At 46.4% G+C, this 17653-nt stretch overlaps 1 protein-coding gene across 1 annotated transcript; it reads right to left on the reverse strand.

Annotated features, from left to right (window-relative positions):
- Window positions 1–3545: 3545 nt before the first annotated feature.
- On the reverse strand, window positions 3546–8780 carry TMEM45B (transmembrane protein 45B). Its single transcript, XM_016204471.2, has 5 exons — window positions 8594–8780; window positions 6605–6811; window positions 5309–5493; window positions 4706–4851; window positions 3546–3716 (listed from the first exon to the last, which is right to left on the reverse strand). The coding sequence occupies exons 1-5, from the start codon at window positions 8772–8774 to the stop codon at window positions 3605–3607; spliced, it is 831 nt and encodes a 276-aa protein (XP_016059957.2). The 5' UTR covers window positions 8775–8780; the 3' UTR covers window positions 3546–3604.
- Between the last annotated feature and the right edge of the window lie 8873 nt (window positions 8781–17653).

The following is a 17653-nucleotide window of genomic DNA, read 5'->3' on the forward strand; positions in this document are numbered from 1 at the left end:
TTCATTCTTTTGACCAGAATTTGGGAATAGCAAGATTCTTATAAGTTGGTGGCTGACTTGATAACTGCATAGTAATGGAGAGGCTCTGAGACGGGAAAGAAACAGGAAGTGAGATTGCGTGGGTTCTCTGAAGCGGGATTGGTTTGGTACTACCTCTTACAGGCGGGGTGTCGGGGTCCTGGCTGTGGTCTGTTTCTTCACCTGCTGACTGTCCTCCAGCCTGTTCACACACAAGCCGAGCCGGTGGGCATAGCAGGTGAATGCCGGCAGAGATGCTGCTTCTGCTGCACAAACCGTTTCAGTTCAGAGATTGCACATTCTCACTGCAGAACAAGAGTCAGCAAACCACGGCCCTTGGGCTGGCCACCTGTTTTTGTAAATAAAGTTTTATTGGAACAAAGCCTGTGCCGGTTTATGTATTTATCTGTAGCTGTTTTCAGTTCAGAGACAGCTGAATAGATGCCATTTGGCCCTCAAGTCTAAAATATTTTTTATGTGGTTCTTAAAACTTGCTGGCTTTTATTCCAAAGTAGAGATGGCAAGAAGAGAGTGGGTCTCCCTACTACACAGCACTGACCACAGAAAAGGTCAGTGTGGATTGATTACAATTGATCCTGGCTGTTTCATACTTCTCAGTCTCTATCGAGCCACAGGCAGAGGGCTTAGGTGATAATTTGAAATGTATTAAAGGACTGGTGGTTAGGAATATATGCCTGTCTCGTGTTGGAACAGGGCTGGTGGTAAAGCTTTTCTGCAGTAACAGCTTCCCTAACTCTTGAAAGTATCTAGCTGGTTAAAGGAAGTCTAGTGACGATACTTTATGGGCTCTCAGGGAGGAAGCAGAGTCGGAGGCAAAGGATTGGAATGGCCTGCTTTAGAGGGGCTTGCTGGGGGGAAGCTGAGGGGTCAGGCATGTTGCGGATACCTTTAGATGGTATGTTGGTGACACAGTGGTTTCCCAGATGTCTCACTTGATTCCTAAAGCAGTTCTATAAAAGAGTGGTCATCCCTGTTTTAACTGGGAAAATGCGAGTTTGAGTCGGAGTTAAAGGGAACCAAGATGTAAATCCAGTCTTCTAAGTCATGTGTCCTTTCTGCTGCCTCCCTAAGAAGAGAATGGCTGTGATGTGTGGTCATGAGACTTGGGGACCATCCAGAGTTGGGGGTGGTAAGCCTGGATCACAAAGGTGAATTGGTCGAGGTAGGATCGAGCCTTTGAGGGGTAGTAGAGCTGGCACAGAAGTAAGATTGGTAATGGTGAGAGGTAGAGACCACAGTGAGGAAACAAATTGTCTTTTACCGGAGTAAAGGCAAATGTACCTGTTTTGTTTTACTTTAATATTTGCATGTCATTGCTCCCTAGAGTCACGTTTCTCATGAATAGTTCACGTGACAGGTTCTAAATGAGAAAAAGGTAGAAATTTGAGGAATCCCAGTCTCAGATATTTACTGCTGGTTAAAATAAACTTTTTTTGAATTAAAAAATTATTTCATAAATGCAGTTCTGACATTCAGCCCCACCCTCACCCCTTTTATTTACCAAAGTCACCTGATTGCTGTCTCCTTAGTAGCTATAGACATTGACATCTGAGGAGAACAGATGTGTTTCAGGACAGCCTGTCGGTGGAGAACCACACTGGAAACTCCCTTTGGAGTTGTTTAGGTGATGTTACCAGCCTCTATACCAAACATGGGTCCTGGGTGCACACCTCAGGGGCCACAAGAGGTAGTGGCTCCAGGGGGTGTTTCGGGGAACATTCCAGAAGAACCTACGGCGGCCATAGAGTCTTTGAACCTCTGGTTCACAGGTTGGTAAAATTATTTAGACCACATGTCTGAGACTGGATTTGGTGAGTTGCATTGTGAGGGGTTTGTACTTTATTACCATAGCTAAGAGTATTCATGCTAGGGGTAGTTACCTCTGTGATGGTGCCCCAGCCATGCTGTAGGAGGGGCATCAGAATAAACTTTAATGTTTTATGTTTGATCTTCACACCTCACATTCTCACTCTGGAGGAAATACTACATTTCCCTAAAGTATCTTGCCCCACCCCTTTTAAATCAACACAGAACAGAGTAAGTTCCTTCTTCCCACCTCCAGTCCCTAAGGAAAGAATGTGTTTTACGTTAAGTGCCAATAATGGGTCCTCTAGTACTTGCTGAATGAATGGGTTTGTACTCAGCAGGCAAACCAGTGGATCCTGAAAGGATACCCACGGGTTCTCTTCTGAATATTAAATCCGTGTTCTCAAGTAGCTCACTTTTAACTTCTAAGCCACGACTCCCACTCTTAGTGCAGCATCCCTCCCCAAGCTGTCCAGTGCTTCACAGGAATGGTCTCTGCACGTTGTGTGAAGTAGCAGAGAGGAAGGCAAAAATAGGCTTGCTTGAGAGCTGCTGAAGACTGGTTCTGTGACTTAGTAGCTGAGTCACCTTAGACCGCTCAGCTCCTGAAGAACCAATGTACTTACATTACAGGTGGTTGTGAGAAATGAGAGATTTCTGAAAAATGCCAAACAAATGAGTGGTACTGTTTGGTCTATAAGAGCTTTCAAATTTGCCCTAACCCACTTTTATCAATTTGTAGGCTTTAACATATTTAACTCTATGTTTTTTTTTCTCCGTCTGGGATGTGCCTTTTCTATGGGGCAAACTCCGTTTGCCCTCCTGTGTCTCATGGTGATTTACTTACCTTATGGCCCCAGTCACCCTGTCTGTAACTGCCTGCGTGTATCTCCCATTAGACTGCGTTCCTTGCTGGGCACATACTCAGTTAATCCGAACAACCATTCCAGTGCTGGTGCAAAATAGATGTTTAATAAATAGTTGTTGAAGGAAGTTAAAAAAAAAAAAAGAACCAGAACCAGACCAGAGTATTAAGATTTGTAATTACTAGTTCAAGTTTCAGGTCCTTTGCAGGATTCCTCTCCTTTGCTTTCAGCCACATTTAAAGTCAGGGCCTTCCATAGCCTGATATTTTTCTCCCTACCTGGTTACACTGATTTCCTGTCAGAATCCCCTTACGAGGGTACTTTCAAGGAGTCAGAACATCTGAGTTCCAGCTCTCAGCTGGGCCACTAACTAGCTTCCTGACTTAAAAAATAAAAGTCACCGTTGGCCCAACTTTGTCACTTATCAACAGTGGTATTGCTGTACTTTGAATATCGTGATTAGTTAGGAGATAAACGTTTAACAAGTAGCAAGTAAAATACCAAAGCTTGTGAATTACTCCTTTAAAAACACTAGAATTGCACCTGTAAAATACAGACTCATTCACTTTCCAATAAGAAAGTACCTGCTTTCTTGAGCGGGAAAGGGCTACGCTATCAAAAGCGGTGAGTTTTGCTGGATTCATATCCTGAATTCATCGATGGGGCTACTTCCTGTTCTAATTTCTGTTCACTTAGACACACAGGCTGGCTTCCTTTTCCTTTCTGAAGGATGCCACACCGACAAGCCGTTAGCCAGTTAAATGAGAAGGTGCAAATACATAGGACCTTAGGGGCAGACCAAAGCAAGCGCTGAGATGGGCCACACCTGGAGAACTCTAGCTGTTCGTGCTCAGAGGGACATGTCCACCCCGTTTATGACCCACGGCCTCTCTTCATTCCTCGTCTGAGCCATTCAGGAGGGCCTTCTGATATGTGGGGTCTGACGTCAGCTTCTGAATCCCAATGATCTCTTCTCCTCTGTGCCTCTTTAACCGGATCAGAAGGCTGTAATAGAGACACAGGAACAAGTTAAATCCGCCCCCAGACTGTTCCTTCACTCCAGAATGTGAAGGCATCTAGTGGTTCTTAAGGCATTTTATCTCTCTCTCAAATACCATGATTACATATTTAACTTCTGAGCATTCATTGGTAGATAAAGGGATCATGATTAATATTTAAGTGTTGTAATTGAGATCAAACTTAGGTCTCCTCCCTCCCTTTTTATTATTTCACTGACCAGGCAGTAGAACCAAAAAACTGTGACCTTGAGTTGCCTTCTGTTTGGCCTGGCTGGAACTCTTTCTGGGTGAAGCGTGTCTGCTTTGGGTAGGGAAATCAGGAGCCAGCAAAAAAGGAGGGGCAGCTGTGACAACCAATAATACCCTGTGCCAAAAGTCACTCTCACACTGGTGAAAGACAGGCTCTGCCATTTACTCGTTGGGTGGCCTTGGTTTTCCCATCTGTAAAACATTACGTCTCACAGGGTAATTAGGATTGAGTTGGGTAATGCACTAAGTGCTTCCCACAGTGCCTGGGACAAAGTACTCGCATAGGAGTTATTAGCTGTTATCTCAGAAGTGCACTTTAGTGAGCACTTGCTGCCTTGGTATCTTATCTGATTGTCACAAGGCCTCTGGGAAGCAGGCAGGACAAATGCAGGAACAAGGGGATGGGCTGAAAATTAACCAGGGACAGCAGCACTGCAGTCCAGGGACGGTGCCTTATGCGGCGTGTTTTCTATCACAACACAGGCCTAAACTCAGAACTGCATTTGCAGCCTGGGTCTATCCAGGCTACTGTGACCAGTCAGGCCCCTTCCCTCTTGGAGCCTCAGCGCCTGGCACAGAACTTGGCATTTAGTTGGTATTTGTTCAGTGGTCTTAGTTACAGAAGGTGGGTCACTAGAAATAAAAATGACGCCGTGTAATAAGTTTCACAAGGGCAGGGGCCTGGTAAGGAAGGAAAACTGAGAAAAGTCCTCCTCTCGGACATACCAGTGAACGAGAGCATAGTTGACGGCCACGATGCAGAGTGCGGCCAGGTAGTGCCAGCAGAAGCACATGGTGATGAATGTGAGGTTTGCATGGTCCTCCTGGTCCCACTTGGGTGTTCCAAAGGGCGGGAACAGCACAAACCCAATCTGGAGGGTTACACAGAGAAGACAGCCTGTCAGTCCCTTCCTGTGGGTACCAAAGGCATCCAGACGTCCCCCACCACCTCTGTTCCCATACCCGCATTGGCACAGATGTTTTTGTACAGGAGAATTGCTGGGTTAATTCTGGTTTTAGTATAGGCTTATTCCAAACAGGATTTCAGGTGAACAATTTAGCAAGCGGAGCCTGGAGATGGTATCAGTACCTGCGCTGGGCAGATAGGGAAATGCGTCATCTCAGGGTGTGTGCTCCCTAGGTTCTGCTTACGGCATCAGGAGGATATTCATGGACAAAGCTACATAGGTCAAGGGGCGGGCGTGGTGAGAAAAGTGGCCATCTAATCCCACCCACGTGGTGTGTGAGTGCTGTGTCACCAGGACTCCACTTGGACACGCTCTGTGGGGCCCCTCAGTCTGTGCAGTGTCAAGAGTGTTGAGTAATTACCTGCCAGAACCAGGTGCCTTGGAGAAGAACGAGTGTGGTTCGGAAAAGCTCCAGTACAATATTGTCTCGAAGGATCACCTCCAAGAAGATACTGATCGCCCCTCCAAACACGGCGCACAGCAGGAGCGAGTGGATGAACTGGTCCAGCGGTGGCCGGTTATGCACATGGTGGTAGAAGAGGAAACCTGCCCAGAGCCAGGCACAGCCGTCAGAGGTTGCCCGTTTCTATGTCAGCGTTCATCCTGCACTTTCGCTATAGAATGTCCTTGGCCAGGTTTTTCAGTACTTGGAAAATCGACTTATATAACATCATAAGACAACAAATACACAGGTAAAACGTGTGAGTGTAAAGTGGGTTTATGCAGCAAAGGGTGTATCTTTAACTTGCTTTACAGAAGCTATGGTAGGGTTTAATACAGGACGGGTAAGTGAAATATTGCTGACTTGTAACAAATTGTGTGTTTACTTGAAATTCAGTTTTGCCTTCATTCACCTTTTTCCAGTTCTTCCTGAGGTACAGAAGTGAGTGAGGTGGTTGGATTATAAAATGCTTTTTTCTGGCCCTGGCCGGTTTGGCTCAGTGGTTAGAGCGTCAGCCCGCGGACCAAAGGGTCCTGGGTTTGATTCCTGGTCAAGGGCATGTACCTCAGTTGCACGCTTGATCTCAGGTGCATGTGGGAGGCAACCAATTCATGTGTCTCTCTCACATCAATGTTTCTCTTTTTCCCCCTGCTCCCTCCCCTCGCTAAAAAAGAAAACAAAACACACAAAAACCCCAAGTAAACAAAAAAAACAAAATGCTTTTATCTGACCCCACTTAACATTGAGTTATATGGGAGATCTGCCCTAGCTCTGGGTGGGTCTCCTATTTGTGATGGAGTCCAGACAATAACACCCAGGGTGTGGGGTGAATGCAGAGTTTCTCGTCCCAAACCCCAGGGAGTCAATCGTGTGGTGGCCCTCACCCCGTCTTCAGACAGTGCTCGTGTTTCTGTGTGGATGTGCACACACACTCACGCATGGGGATGGGCTGGGGGAGGGCAGGGGGAGTTCGTGCACTGTTAGCCAGTGACTGTGGCTAACAGCCTCGTGCTTTCATGTGCTCTTTGTGGAATATGCCGTCTATAGCATCCAGCGCACAGGACTAAGCCTGCGTAGGTTGCTGACGTCCAGAGGCTTGGGTTTTTCTGGGGAAGGTGGTTATACTTGTGACCGTTCTGGGCTACTGTGCCCGGATCCCTCAAAATCACAACTTGACAGTTTCTTCCTTTTTTCCCATCCTTACCACTAAGTTACCTTCGTTGAATGCTGCCACAGCCATAACCAGTCTGTCGACCCCCAGGGGAACGTGACTGACGAGATAGGTGAGCATATCAGTGATTCCTGAGATCGCAAAGAATAGATACATGGTGCTGTGCTGCCAGTTCATTAACTTTATCCACTGGTTTTCAGAGTACAGGTGGAGGTGGGGCCCATCTGGAACAAACTGCTCTGCCAGGATCCCTGCAGGGAAATGAGGAAGGAAGAGTAGTTCTAAGACAAACAGGAGACAGCAAACCACGGAGTCACGAACGCGGTCAAGATGTGGGTGCAAGTGGCTGTGGTTCAGTGGACCCACTTCACTACTTCAGTCTAAAGTGAGGAATTTGCTAAGGAACCTGTGTAGACACCTTTCCTTGGATGGGCACCTGGCAGGAGGGGAAGTAGCAGTGGAAACGCAGCCACATGGGTCCAGGGGAAATCTGTCCTGTAGCTGAGATGGAAATAAGGCCCTGTCACTTAAGGGAGAGTGTGGAGGTAACTTAATCTTTGGGTTCCCTCTGCCAAGTGAGCAGTGAAAGAAATCCTGGAAGGAAACAGGTTGAAAATAATAGAATCTGAGCAGCCAGACACTGGTCACAATGACACTTGTGCCCGCCCGAGGCAGGAAGCGCTCAGGTGTGTCTCCAGGCACAGAGTGGGCTCTGTGGTCTCGGGTCCTTCCTGCAGTGTTAGGTCTCAGTGTTTCTGGCCGCACCGTGTGTCTGAGGCAAGCTTTAGAGACTGAGCCAGAGGTGAAGCAGCTGCAGTGTTCTCGGCTCTCATCCCTTCTACCATCACCTCCTTTGAAAGGCAAAAGATCTGCCTTTATGCCTAGTACCCAGTGTTCTTGGGGCCTACAACAAGTTCTCCACAACAACATTCCAGACCATTCCCCAAACATTTCTTCCTCAAACCCAGCCCCTTTCTCAATTTATGTATAAAGGATCCAGGAGTTGGTGAAAATGACCCAGGAAAAGGAAGTCCTGTGAGAGCAGAGACTAGGCATAGTTCCCCATTATATCCCCAATGTCTACAACAGTGAATTCCTGGCACATGGTGGGAACTCCAGAAATACAACTTTTCTAGCTTTATTTAGGCCAAGTGGATGCTGTTCTTACCATTTAAGCAGTGTGGTCCCTGTCAGTTCTCAGCTCCAGAATGATGCGAAAGGCTTTCTGACGCCCCAATGGCTGGTGAGTGGGAAAATCCAGCTGGACCAGGCAAACAAAACTGTACCTTCACTAACTCCTGAAGCAGTAAATTACTGTTACTGCTTCAGCTCCTCCCAGGAAACGAGGCCAAAGCCAGTAAGTGGCAAAGGCAATCGCAGAATAAGGCCCCTCATTGGTCCGACTTATTCCTTGAGGTCCACCAGGGGCGTGGGATAGAGGACAAGTGGAAGGGGGTGGATTTTGTTGGGATGGGGCACAATAAAGGAAGGTCCCTCTCAAACAGTCCTCTGTGGGCCTCTTCTAGCCTCTAGTATAACTCCCCTCCATGACTGCTCGAGATTTGGAGATGCAGGATATGCCAGTGAGTAGCGTGTTCACTCTCGAGATTCTAGTAGACAATTGGGGGGGAAAAAGATTTTTCTAAAAGTCAACTTTAGTACTTTCTCATGACTCATGTACATGAGTTTGCTCTCTTAATTTGTTCTTTGTTTCTGCTTTTGTGTTTTGTCTACTTTTGTGTTTTTCATAAAGTATGTCTTGTGTTCCTACAACCTATACCCCCATCCTTCTAGGGCAGAGAATGTAGTTTATTTGGTAGGGTTTCACAGTGCACTAAGATCTGAGGTGCAATTAACTTAATTTTACAAAGTTCAGTACACAACAGATGTTATAAAATGTTCAGCGGCCAACTGAAAACCCGTGTTCTGTTATCTCTGCCAGTGGAGACATCCATTTCACAGGGTCCAGGAAGTGGGCTCAAGGTTCTGGGTATGATGGGAGAGGCCCCGGGCCCTCTGACCTCCGTGCTTACCAATGACTGGAAGTAAAGTTCTGATCGCGGCCTCAATGATCTCGAGACGCTCATAACAATTAGTCAGTTGGCCCCTTTTTCCCTTCTGATGAAAATACTTCAGTGGGTACTTCACTGACCACCACAGGCCAATGACCAAGAAGAAACTCCCTGGGAGAGCGTGGCCCTTGAAGTTTGCCATCGGGGTTCTAGGTCACCTGAAAAACGGGCAGCTGTTAGGTGGCTGAATGAAGAAAACAAATGCATGTCTGTTTTTCAACTTTGTCAAGAGCCTTGGAACATTGATAACATTAATTCGATCTAAAGTATATTATAGGTTGCCCTGGCTGGGTGGCTCGGTTGGTTGGAGTGTCTTCCCGTGCACCAGAAGGTTGCGGATTCGATTTCTGGTCAGGGCACATGCCTAGGTTGTGGGTTCAATCACAGGTCAGGGCGTGTATGGGAGGCGACCTATAGATGTTTCTCTCTCCCTTTCTCTCTAAAATCAGTAAAACATGTCTTCAGGTGAGGATTAAAAAAAGTATATTAGAGGTTAATAAGACTAAGGACTGAAGCCCACAAAGACAGAACCTTTTGATTTGTCTCTTGTATATCACTTTGGTTATCATAAGGTTCCATTTTTTAAAATTTGGTTTTGCTGTTACATTCTTTTTTAAAAAACCTTATTTTTATTGTTGACACTATTACAGGTGTCCCCATTCTCCCTCCGCCCTTTGCCCGCCTCCACCCAGCCCCTGGCCCCCCTTCCCGGCGGCCATCACCACACTGTTGTCTGTGTCCATAAGCTGTGCATATATGTTCTTTGGCTAATGTCTTCACCTTCTTTCATCCAGTCCATCCCTTCTCTCTCCCCTCTAACAGTGGACAGACTCCCCACTGATTTTCACTGCCAGATGCTATGGAGGTTCCTCTTCCTGGCTCTGGTGCTCTGGTTTGGGTGTCCTGGGGTGGGGTTGAAACCCTAGTCTCCTCAGGGGGGACTTTTGCAGCTGAGATACCCCTTTGGCTTCTCAGCTGCTACACCTGGGTATGGGGACCCAGCCCTTTCCACATCTCCACCCTTCTTACCAGTCTCTGTGTAGCTTCTTCTATAAATCCTTGGACATAAGACTCCTGTTCAGCTGTCCTTCAGTTGTTTATTCAGGTTAACTGCTCTACATTTTAGCTCTAAATCGGGTTTGGTGCCAGGAGAAGGTGTGTGTGCAGCTTCCACCTACTTTACAGCCATCTTGGATCCCTTTCTATACATTCTGATCTCAAATTTCACACTTCTACTTTTAAAAAAATTGTGTTTTTTTTTATTTCAGAGAGAGTAAGGGGGAGAGAGAGAGACAGAAACATCCATGATGAGAGAGTCATTGATCGGCTGCCTCCTGCACACCCCCCACTGGGGATCGAGCCCACAGCCCAGGCATGTGCCCTGACTGGGAATCGAACCGTGACCTCCTGGATCACAGATCAATGCTCATCTGCTGAGCCACGCCAGCTGGGCAGATTTCATACTTCTTTATCTGATAATTGTGCATCTTCCTGATACTTTTGGGAAGCAAAATCTTCTCTATTTTATTGCAACAGATCTTACGAAATGAGTATTAGATGAATAAACTTAGGACCACCAGGAGAAAGGAACACTGAACCACCAGCTTAAGGAAAGCTACTTCCACATTCAGTAGAAACTTCTTAAACCATTCAAAGCAAGGTTTCTGGAATTCAGTATGACTTCTTTTGTCAAATGTAGGCCAACAATATTTGAAAATGTTTTTGGTGAGAGACTGGTCCAGTGTTTTAAACAAATAAGACACTACTTCAAAGGCATCACGGCTCAGCTTGCTGAGCATGCTCAGAACATGCTCTCTCCGAGGTGTGTGCACGACACAGTCTGTCTGCACGCAGTGGGAGCTGCGCCTGGCTGGAAGCCACATCTGCAGGTGTTAGTGTAGATAATTGATAAGAAAGGGAGCAAAGGGGATCAGACATTGTTGAGCCTAATGGGCTGGGGAGCTGAATCAGACACAGAACCAGCTTGTTTCACTAGGAAGTTACAGCTTCACACACTCCCCAGGGGATGACAGCATCGCCCCACCAAGGATTAACACCCCTCCCTACCGGCTTGTCTGGGGGAGCAGGGGAGGTAAGCGCATGAGCAAATGAAGTCAAAAAGGCGCATGGGGAGGAGCTTGGCCATAGAGCCTGTCAGTCTAACCTGGGAAAGGGATCAGTTGGCTACTGGATTGACCCATAAGAAGCCCAAGGAAGCTTGGGAAGTTGGTAAGTAATTTTGGAAAAGCACCTGGTCCTCCCCAAGTCTGAGATAACATAATCCCAGGAGAACAGAGAACTCTCTCTCACTTGGAAACACACAATCTCGTGCAGCACAGCAACAGGCCACAGTCAGGGACACAAGCTAAGCCGGGGGTGGGGGGTGGGGGGCGAGGAAGGCTGGACTGGACTAGACTAGCTTTAAATGGAACAGAAACTCTGGATGGTGGCCCTATTTCTGGTCCTGATTTTCCATGGCAGGACGGACAGATAGGACATTGGCACCGTTTATTTTCACCCAAATAAATCTTTTATCACCAGACATCCTCCCTTGTGGGTCCCTGAAAATGCCTTTTCTCGCCACACCACAAGGGTCCCACTTCCACTGGCAACACAGATACTCCTTCTCGAAAGGGGACCCAGGACAAGTTCATCTTCAGGGTAGGCAGTGTCACAGCGAAGGAAGGAAGCAAAGGCTCAAGGACTCCGAGGGCCCTCAGGGTCCTTCCCTGTAGGCAGCTGAGGTCGCAGTGGCCCCCGCTTCGCCTCCGCCTGCTCTTCTCTAGCCTGGAGCCATTTCGCCTCCAGTGGCCTTAGGGCCTCAGGGAAATGGAGCCTCTCCGGGCGGTCCCACAGCTGCCTGAGCGGAGACTCCCGGCTTCCAGCACCGGTGTAATTTTAAAAGGCACCCCAGGAAAAGCAAAGCCAGAACTCGGGGCGGGGATCCTAAGCTCGGGCCTTGTCTCAGTGTCTAGGCTCGGCGTGAGCAGGGCTCTCATGCTGTCAGATGCCTGGGCAGCAATCCAAATAGCTGTTTACTCCTCACAGTGTCCCCACAGAGCCTCTACAGACCAAGGGAAAGACCACAGAAGGCTGGGCAAGGACATGAACACAGCGCTCAGACGGAACAAGTCGATGATAAACCTCACTGTAACTGAAGACATGGGCAAAGGAACGCACAATATCACTTTCACCTAACTGGAATATAATTTGAAAAATCAGAGATTTGAATGCAGCTCTAGTATAAATGAGTATAGTCATGATTCAAATTCAGTAAAAGTCAAAATAGTTATATAAACACCACCTATTCTACAAAAGATTTCAGGCATGGTTTCTTTTATCCTGTTTACAGCAGCACAGGCTGTGGGCTCAAAATAATGCGTTACAGAGAATTTATTCAGAAGGAAAATGATTTTTTCCTGTGGCCTGGGTGGGGACCTAAAGAAATGTAGGGTGGGGGTAAAATAGCACTTGATGGTGATCTAGAAAATACCACTTAGGAAGGTAGAAGACCGGCAGTCTGCACGCCTACTCCAACCCTGCCACCGGGTGTCTCACCCCGCCACTGGCTGCGCTGTCAGGGCTGTTTCACGCCTGAAACATTTACAGTGGAGGTTTCCCCCCTTCATCGAGGCCTTTCACAGGCTTTTAAAAAATGCTTCCAGTTTTTAAAATGTCAAATAATATTTAAAGGTTTACAGTGAAAAACAGCAGCCCCATGCACCTCCCCCCGTGGTCAGAGAAACCACTTAAAATTCTTTCTGCTGTTTCTTCTGGTAATTACCTCCATAATTCTAGTTAATTTGTGCACACTGCCATCTGTTCACTGACTGCTGTCAGGCATTCTCTGTCAACTTCCCGGAGCTCCCGTACAACCTCTCTCTTCGCTTCTCAGTAGTTACATTACACACATTTATTGAAATCATTAGTTTCGTTACTATTATGACTCTGTAAATCCAAACTCCCCACCGGGGCTCCACGTGACCTGTGTTCTCGCGCTGCTCTGTCCTACCCCGTCCCTGCAACACAGGGTCCCTCCCCTCTCTGGCCCACTCAACAAGTGCAGCCCACTCCTGCTTCAGGCCTGTGCACTATCTGTTCTTTCTAGAACAGTTTTCCCACAGGGGCCAACTGCTGTCTCCTTCACTTTAGTCTCTGCTTAAATGTTTCTTTACTCCCTGACTACTTTATGGGAAGTAGCAGATATGTCCCACTTTTCAATCCATGTATACTTCTAAATTTCTTTAATGAGTCACTATCTGATATTACATATTCTTTCTATTATTATTTTATTATTTTAAAAAATATATCTTTATTGATTTCAGAGAGAGGAAGAGAGAGAGAGAAACATCAGTGATGAGGGAGTCATTGATCGGCTGCCTCCTGCAGCCCCCCGCTGGGGATCAAGCCCGCACCCCGGGCATGTGCCCTGACCGGGAATCGAACCCTGATCTCCTGGATCCTCGGTCGATGCCCAACCACTAAGCCACGCCGGCCACACTGATTCTTTTTTTTTTTTTTTTAAAGCATCTGTCTTATCCACTAGAATGCAATCTCCTTGAAAGTAGGGATTTGATCTGCTCTATCATTGCAGGTAGCCCAGTGCTTATAACAGGGTCTGACATATTATAAGCACTCAAATATTTGTGGAATGAGTGCTGATCCAAATGCTGTATTGCGGGTTATGTTCAATTCTGGAGTTAACAGTTGCCGTGCTTTTCATTTGTTTAGTTTCCCACATACCTAATCACTTTGTTTTTCCACAAAAGAGCCAACAGATCTGTCAGATATCTACCAAGTTAATGTCCAGACATTCCACCATCAGATAATTTATTAGTTCAGCTTTTTTCCTAGAGGCCTCTATCCCAGAGCCTTCTAGCCTCCTAGTCCCAACTGGACTGTTGTCTGCCATACTCAAGCTTTCAGCACCATCTTCCAAATTCTCTTTGCCTTTTCCTGTTTTGGATCCTCTGTTTCTTGGACGCCATTTATTATTCTTTCTTGGTTTACTTTCATCGGTATGAATCTAATTATTCCCCCAAATATGCACAAAAGGTAGATTCTTTAAGAATTTGCATGGCTAACAATCTCCACCTGTTTTAATCAAAATGGGTTTATTTAGTCTGTTACTATTTAATATAGTTATTGATGTGGTTACATTTACATCTGTCATTTTGCTATTTGTTTTCTATGTCTCTTATGTATTTTTTCAATGACTCTCTCATCATTGATGTTTCTGTCTTTCTCCCTCTCCTTTCCTCTCTGAAATCGATATATTAAAAAATATATATATTAAAAAAATAAATAAAACAGATCACCATTGCCAAGTTCATCTAGATTTTCTATGTTTTCTTCTAGAAGTTTTATAGTTTTGCATTTTACACTTAAGACTATGGTCCATCCTGAGTTAATTTCTGTGATCAACATAAAAAAAACTCTCCATTTTCATTTAATATTTAAAGCAGGTCCCTTTTAAGATCAGGTCTGTTATACTCCTTTGTTTTTCCTGCCAGAAGTGCAGAAAAACCAGCTTTGCAAATGCTCCCTGCCCGGCCCCATTCTTCTGACAGGCAGGACCCTAGAGGCAGGCAGAGCCCGTATCTGCCCGCGTCCCTCCCCGGCCTCCCCCTCCCCGCACCCCCACCTGACTTAAGTTCACATCAGTGGGGCCTGCAGCCCGGCCGGAGAAACAAAACTACTTTTAAATTTACTTAGGCGACTTGGAAAGCTGAGCATCTTGATTTGATAGGAAAGAGGAACGGGGGAGGTAGATTTCTTCACTTACCTTGAATGAAGAGAGAGAGAGAATGCAGACAAGGAAAATGGTTGAAAGTACAACGCAAGGCCCGGCAAACGTCTTGCTCAAATTATGTTCCTTTCCCAGCGATCTCTTTACACATGACCAAAAGTTGACCAAACCACTAGCCTTCTTGGTTGCCAGCCTTGACCTAAAGCTACCACCTCTCCAAAATGTCTAATCCCCCTTCACACTCGCATTCTGTCTCATGTGATATCAAAAAGGAGTAAATACATTAAATTTTAAAAGGAGATTTGTCTTCGCAGAAGCGCTTTCTAATGTTTTCCTAGCTGTGAGTTTTCCTTAGAATATTCTATTTTATAGTGTAATGCCCACACCATTCTGTGTCTACTAGGGTGCTCATTCCTTCACTGTTTGCTTTTTATTTAATGTTTTTAAAAATTATGTTTTAAAGCTAGAATCCTCAGGGACTTAGGGCTATTTGAATGTTGTTATCCAAATTATTAGCAGCTTAAATTTTTAAAAATTTAATTTGGTTTTATTGTTGACACTATTACAGATATCACCCCCCACCTTGCCCACCTTCACCCAGCTTCTGCATCCCCCCCTTCTCTCTGGCCATCACCTCACTGCTGTCTGTGTCTATGGGCTCTGCATACATGATCTTTGGCTAATCCCTTTACATTCTTTCATCCAGTTCCCCCTCTCCCTTCCCCTCTGAGAGCTGTCAGTCTGTTCCATGTATCCATGCCTCTGGTTCTATTTTGTTCATTAGATTCCACATGTAAGTGAGACCGTATGGTATTTGTCTTCCTCTGACTGCCTTATTTCACTTAGCATAATGCTCTCCAGGTCCATCCATGCTGTTGCAAAGGGTAAGAGAACCTTTTTTACAGCTGCATAGTATTCCATGGTGTAAATGTACCAGTTTTTTTTTTTGTCCACTCATTTACTGATGGGCACCCCCACCAATTCGATAAAAGCCTAGATTTTTATTTTTCAGTTGAGGTTAGTTATTGCCTTGTGCCTCTTCATAAAAACGGACCTGTTCTATATCCCTACCGCATGTTCTGTAACACAGCTAATCTAATAAACAAAGTTAATAATTTGTTAGTGGAAGAAATCTACCTCCCCTGCTCCTCTCCCTAATCAAATCGAGATACTCGGCGGGGGGTGGGGGGGAATCGCTGCTGAAACTCTACCTAATCCTGGGAAGTGGGATGTGTGTTGGGTCAGTAGGGAAGTAGGTCTTGGGGAGAACATAGCATTTTACTGCAGAACATGATTTTTATACTTTCCGAATCTGCCCTTGCCAACAGAAACACTCATACGGTTTCTGGTCTGAGTTTACTTTGGAATCCAACCAACCCTGCCTGACTCAGCTTTCTCTTACTCTGCAAATAACAGGGCGATACCCCTCCTTCCCCTATGAGCTGCTGAGTGACAGAATGCGGCCGGAGCTCGAGGCACAGTGTTGGGATCCTCTTGCCCACAGGCCCGAGTGACCGTGGCTTAGTCCCGAACTTCCGTGTAACTGTGGAGTCCACCGCTCTCTTCAGACTGACAGCTACTGCTCTGTTATTTTCTCTGCAGGTGCAAGACCAGAATAACAGTCTGAACCCAGCTCTGGCCTGAGTTCACGATGCTATTGAACAAAATTATCACGAACAAGAGCTCATTTGCCTCCTAGCTCAGTTTGGTTCCTAAGCAAGAAATGGTCTCATTCCTGCCCCCATGTGAGTTTATTAAATACAAGACTCTCTGCTGTGTGCTGAGGAGATAATTAAACGAGTAAGAAATGGTTCTTACACTCAAGGAGTTGTAATGTAGTAGGGAGCTATATACTTGTGAAACACTGCATGTCGTGAGATACAGAGAACAATCCTTGTGGACGTAGAAGGGTGAATAACTCTCACCAGAGACTCCGAAGGGGCTTCAGAGAGGGCCTGGCATTTCGGCTGGGCTTCTTTCAAACTGTCACGAAAACGAGGCCATCTTAAATCCCGAATTAAAGGCCGAAAAACAAATCTTGTCTCAATTCAATTGTTTCTCAAGATCTCATACAGAACACTGGCCCCTGAGTTAGAAGACCTGGGTTCTAGTCCCAGTTCTGCTGTGAACTCACTCTGAGCCTTAAGCAAGGCGTGTAACCTCTCGGGAGCATCATTTCTTCCTCTGTTAAGTGGGCAGTTTGGGAGAGGTAATCGCCATGGCATTTCTTAGTTCTAAAACACTTTTCTTTCTTTGCTCTTAACGTAGCAGGACAGTAGGAAGCTGGGAGAATCCCTGGGCAAGTGGAATGGGGAGACTGACACGAGAAAATTAAAAAGAGCCAGTTTGGGCAGCTGCAGCTTGTGAACGGCAAGACCTAACCAAGGCCACTTGAGAGCAAAGGGTTTCTGCCCTCCTCCCTGACCGGAAAATACACAGTTTAACGCACCCTGCCTGGGAAAATAGAGCACAGAGGCCCAATCAATGCCATTTGTGCCAGCCAGACCCAAGGACAGAGGAAGCTGGAGAACAAATAACAAAACCCCCATCAAAGCCAGACAGACCCAAGATAAAAGTAAAACAGACTAAAGTATAATCCAAAATTCCCCTACACACTCATTTTAATGCATCAGCGCATTTAAAATGCACCTGGAAAGCTGATGAATAGTCCACTGAAACTCTCCCCTAAGATTTCCTCTGCAGGAAAAAAATGGATTAAGAGCCCTCAGGACAAAGACTCAATGCTGGGCTGGCTCTAGACCCTGCCCATGCCCCTTCCGAGGCATTTACTTTTCCTTTCTAAGGGTCCCCATGAGACTGGCAGCGGCAGCTCGACCTGGGCCCACCACCTGATCCTGTCTCCAAGGCCCCTTTTCTCTGACTTCCCAGGGAGCTAAAGCAGCCCCGCCTAGGCTCCCGTCTGTCATATCACTGTGACCTTCACTTCCCAGGGAGCTAAAGCAGCCCCGCCTAGGCTCCCGTCTGTCATATCACTGTGACCTTCACTTCCCAGGGAGCTAAAGCAGCCCCGCCTAGGCTCCCGTCTGTCATATCACTGTGACCTTCACTTCCCAGGGAGCTAAAGCAGCCCCGCCTAGGCTCCCGTCTGTCACTGTGACCTTCACTTCCCAGGAATGCGGCTAACAGCAGCCACTCCTTGGCTCACTTCTTTCCTAGAACATTTCTAGAGAACCAAAGCAGAGCACCGCCTGGGCTCTTCTTAACCGTGTGTCTGCATCACTTGCTTCTGTTTTACTGTGTGCTACGTACAT

This window comes from Miniopterus natalensis, chromosome 20 (assembly GCF_054644295.1).
Source record: "Miniopterus natalensis isolate mMinNat1 chromosome 20, mMinNat1.hap1, whole genome shotgun sequence".
NCBI lineage: Eukaryota > Metazoa > Chordata > Mammalia > Chiroptera > Miniopteridae > Miniopterus > Miniopterus natalensis.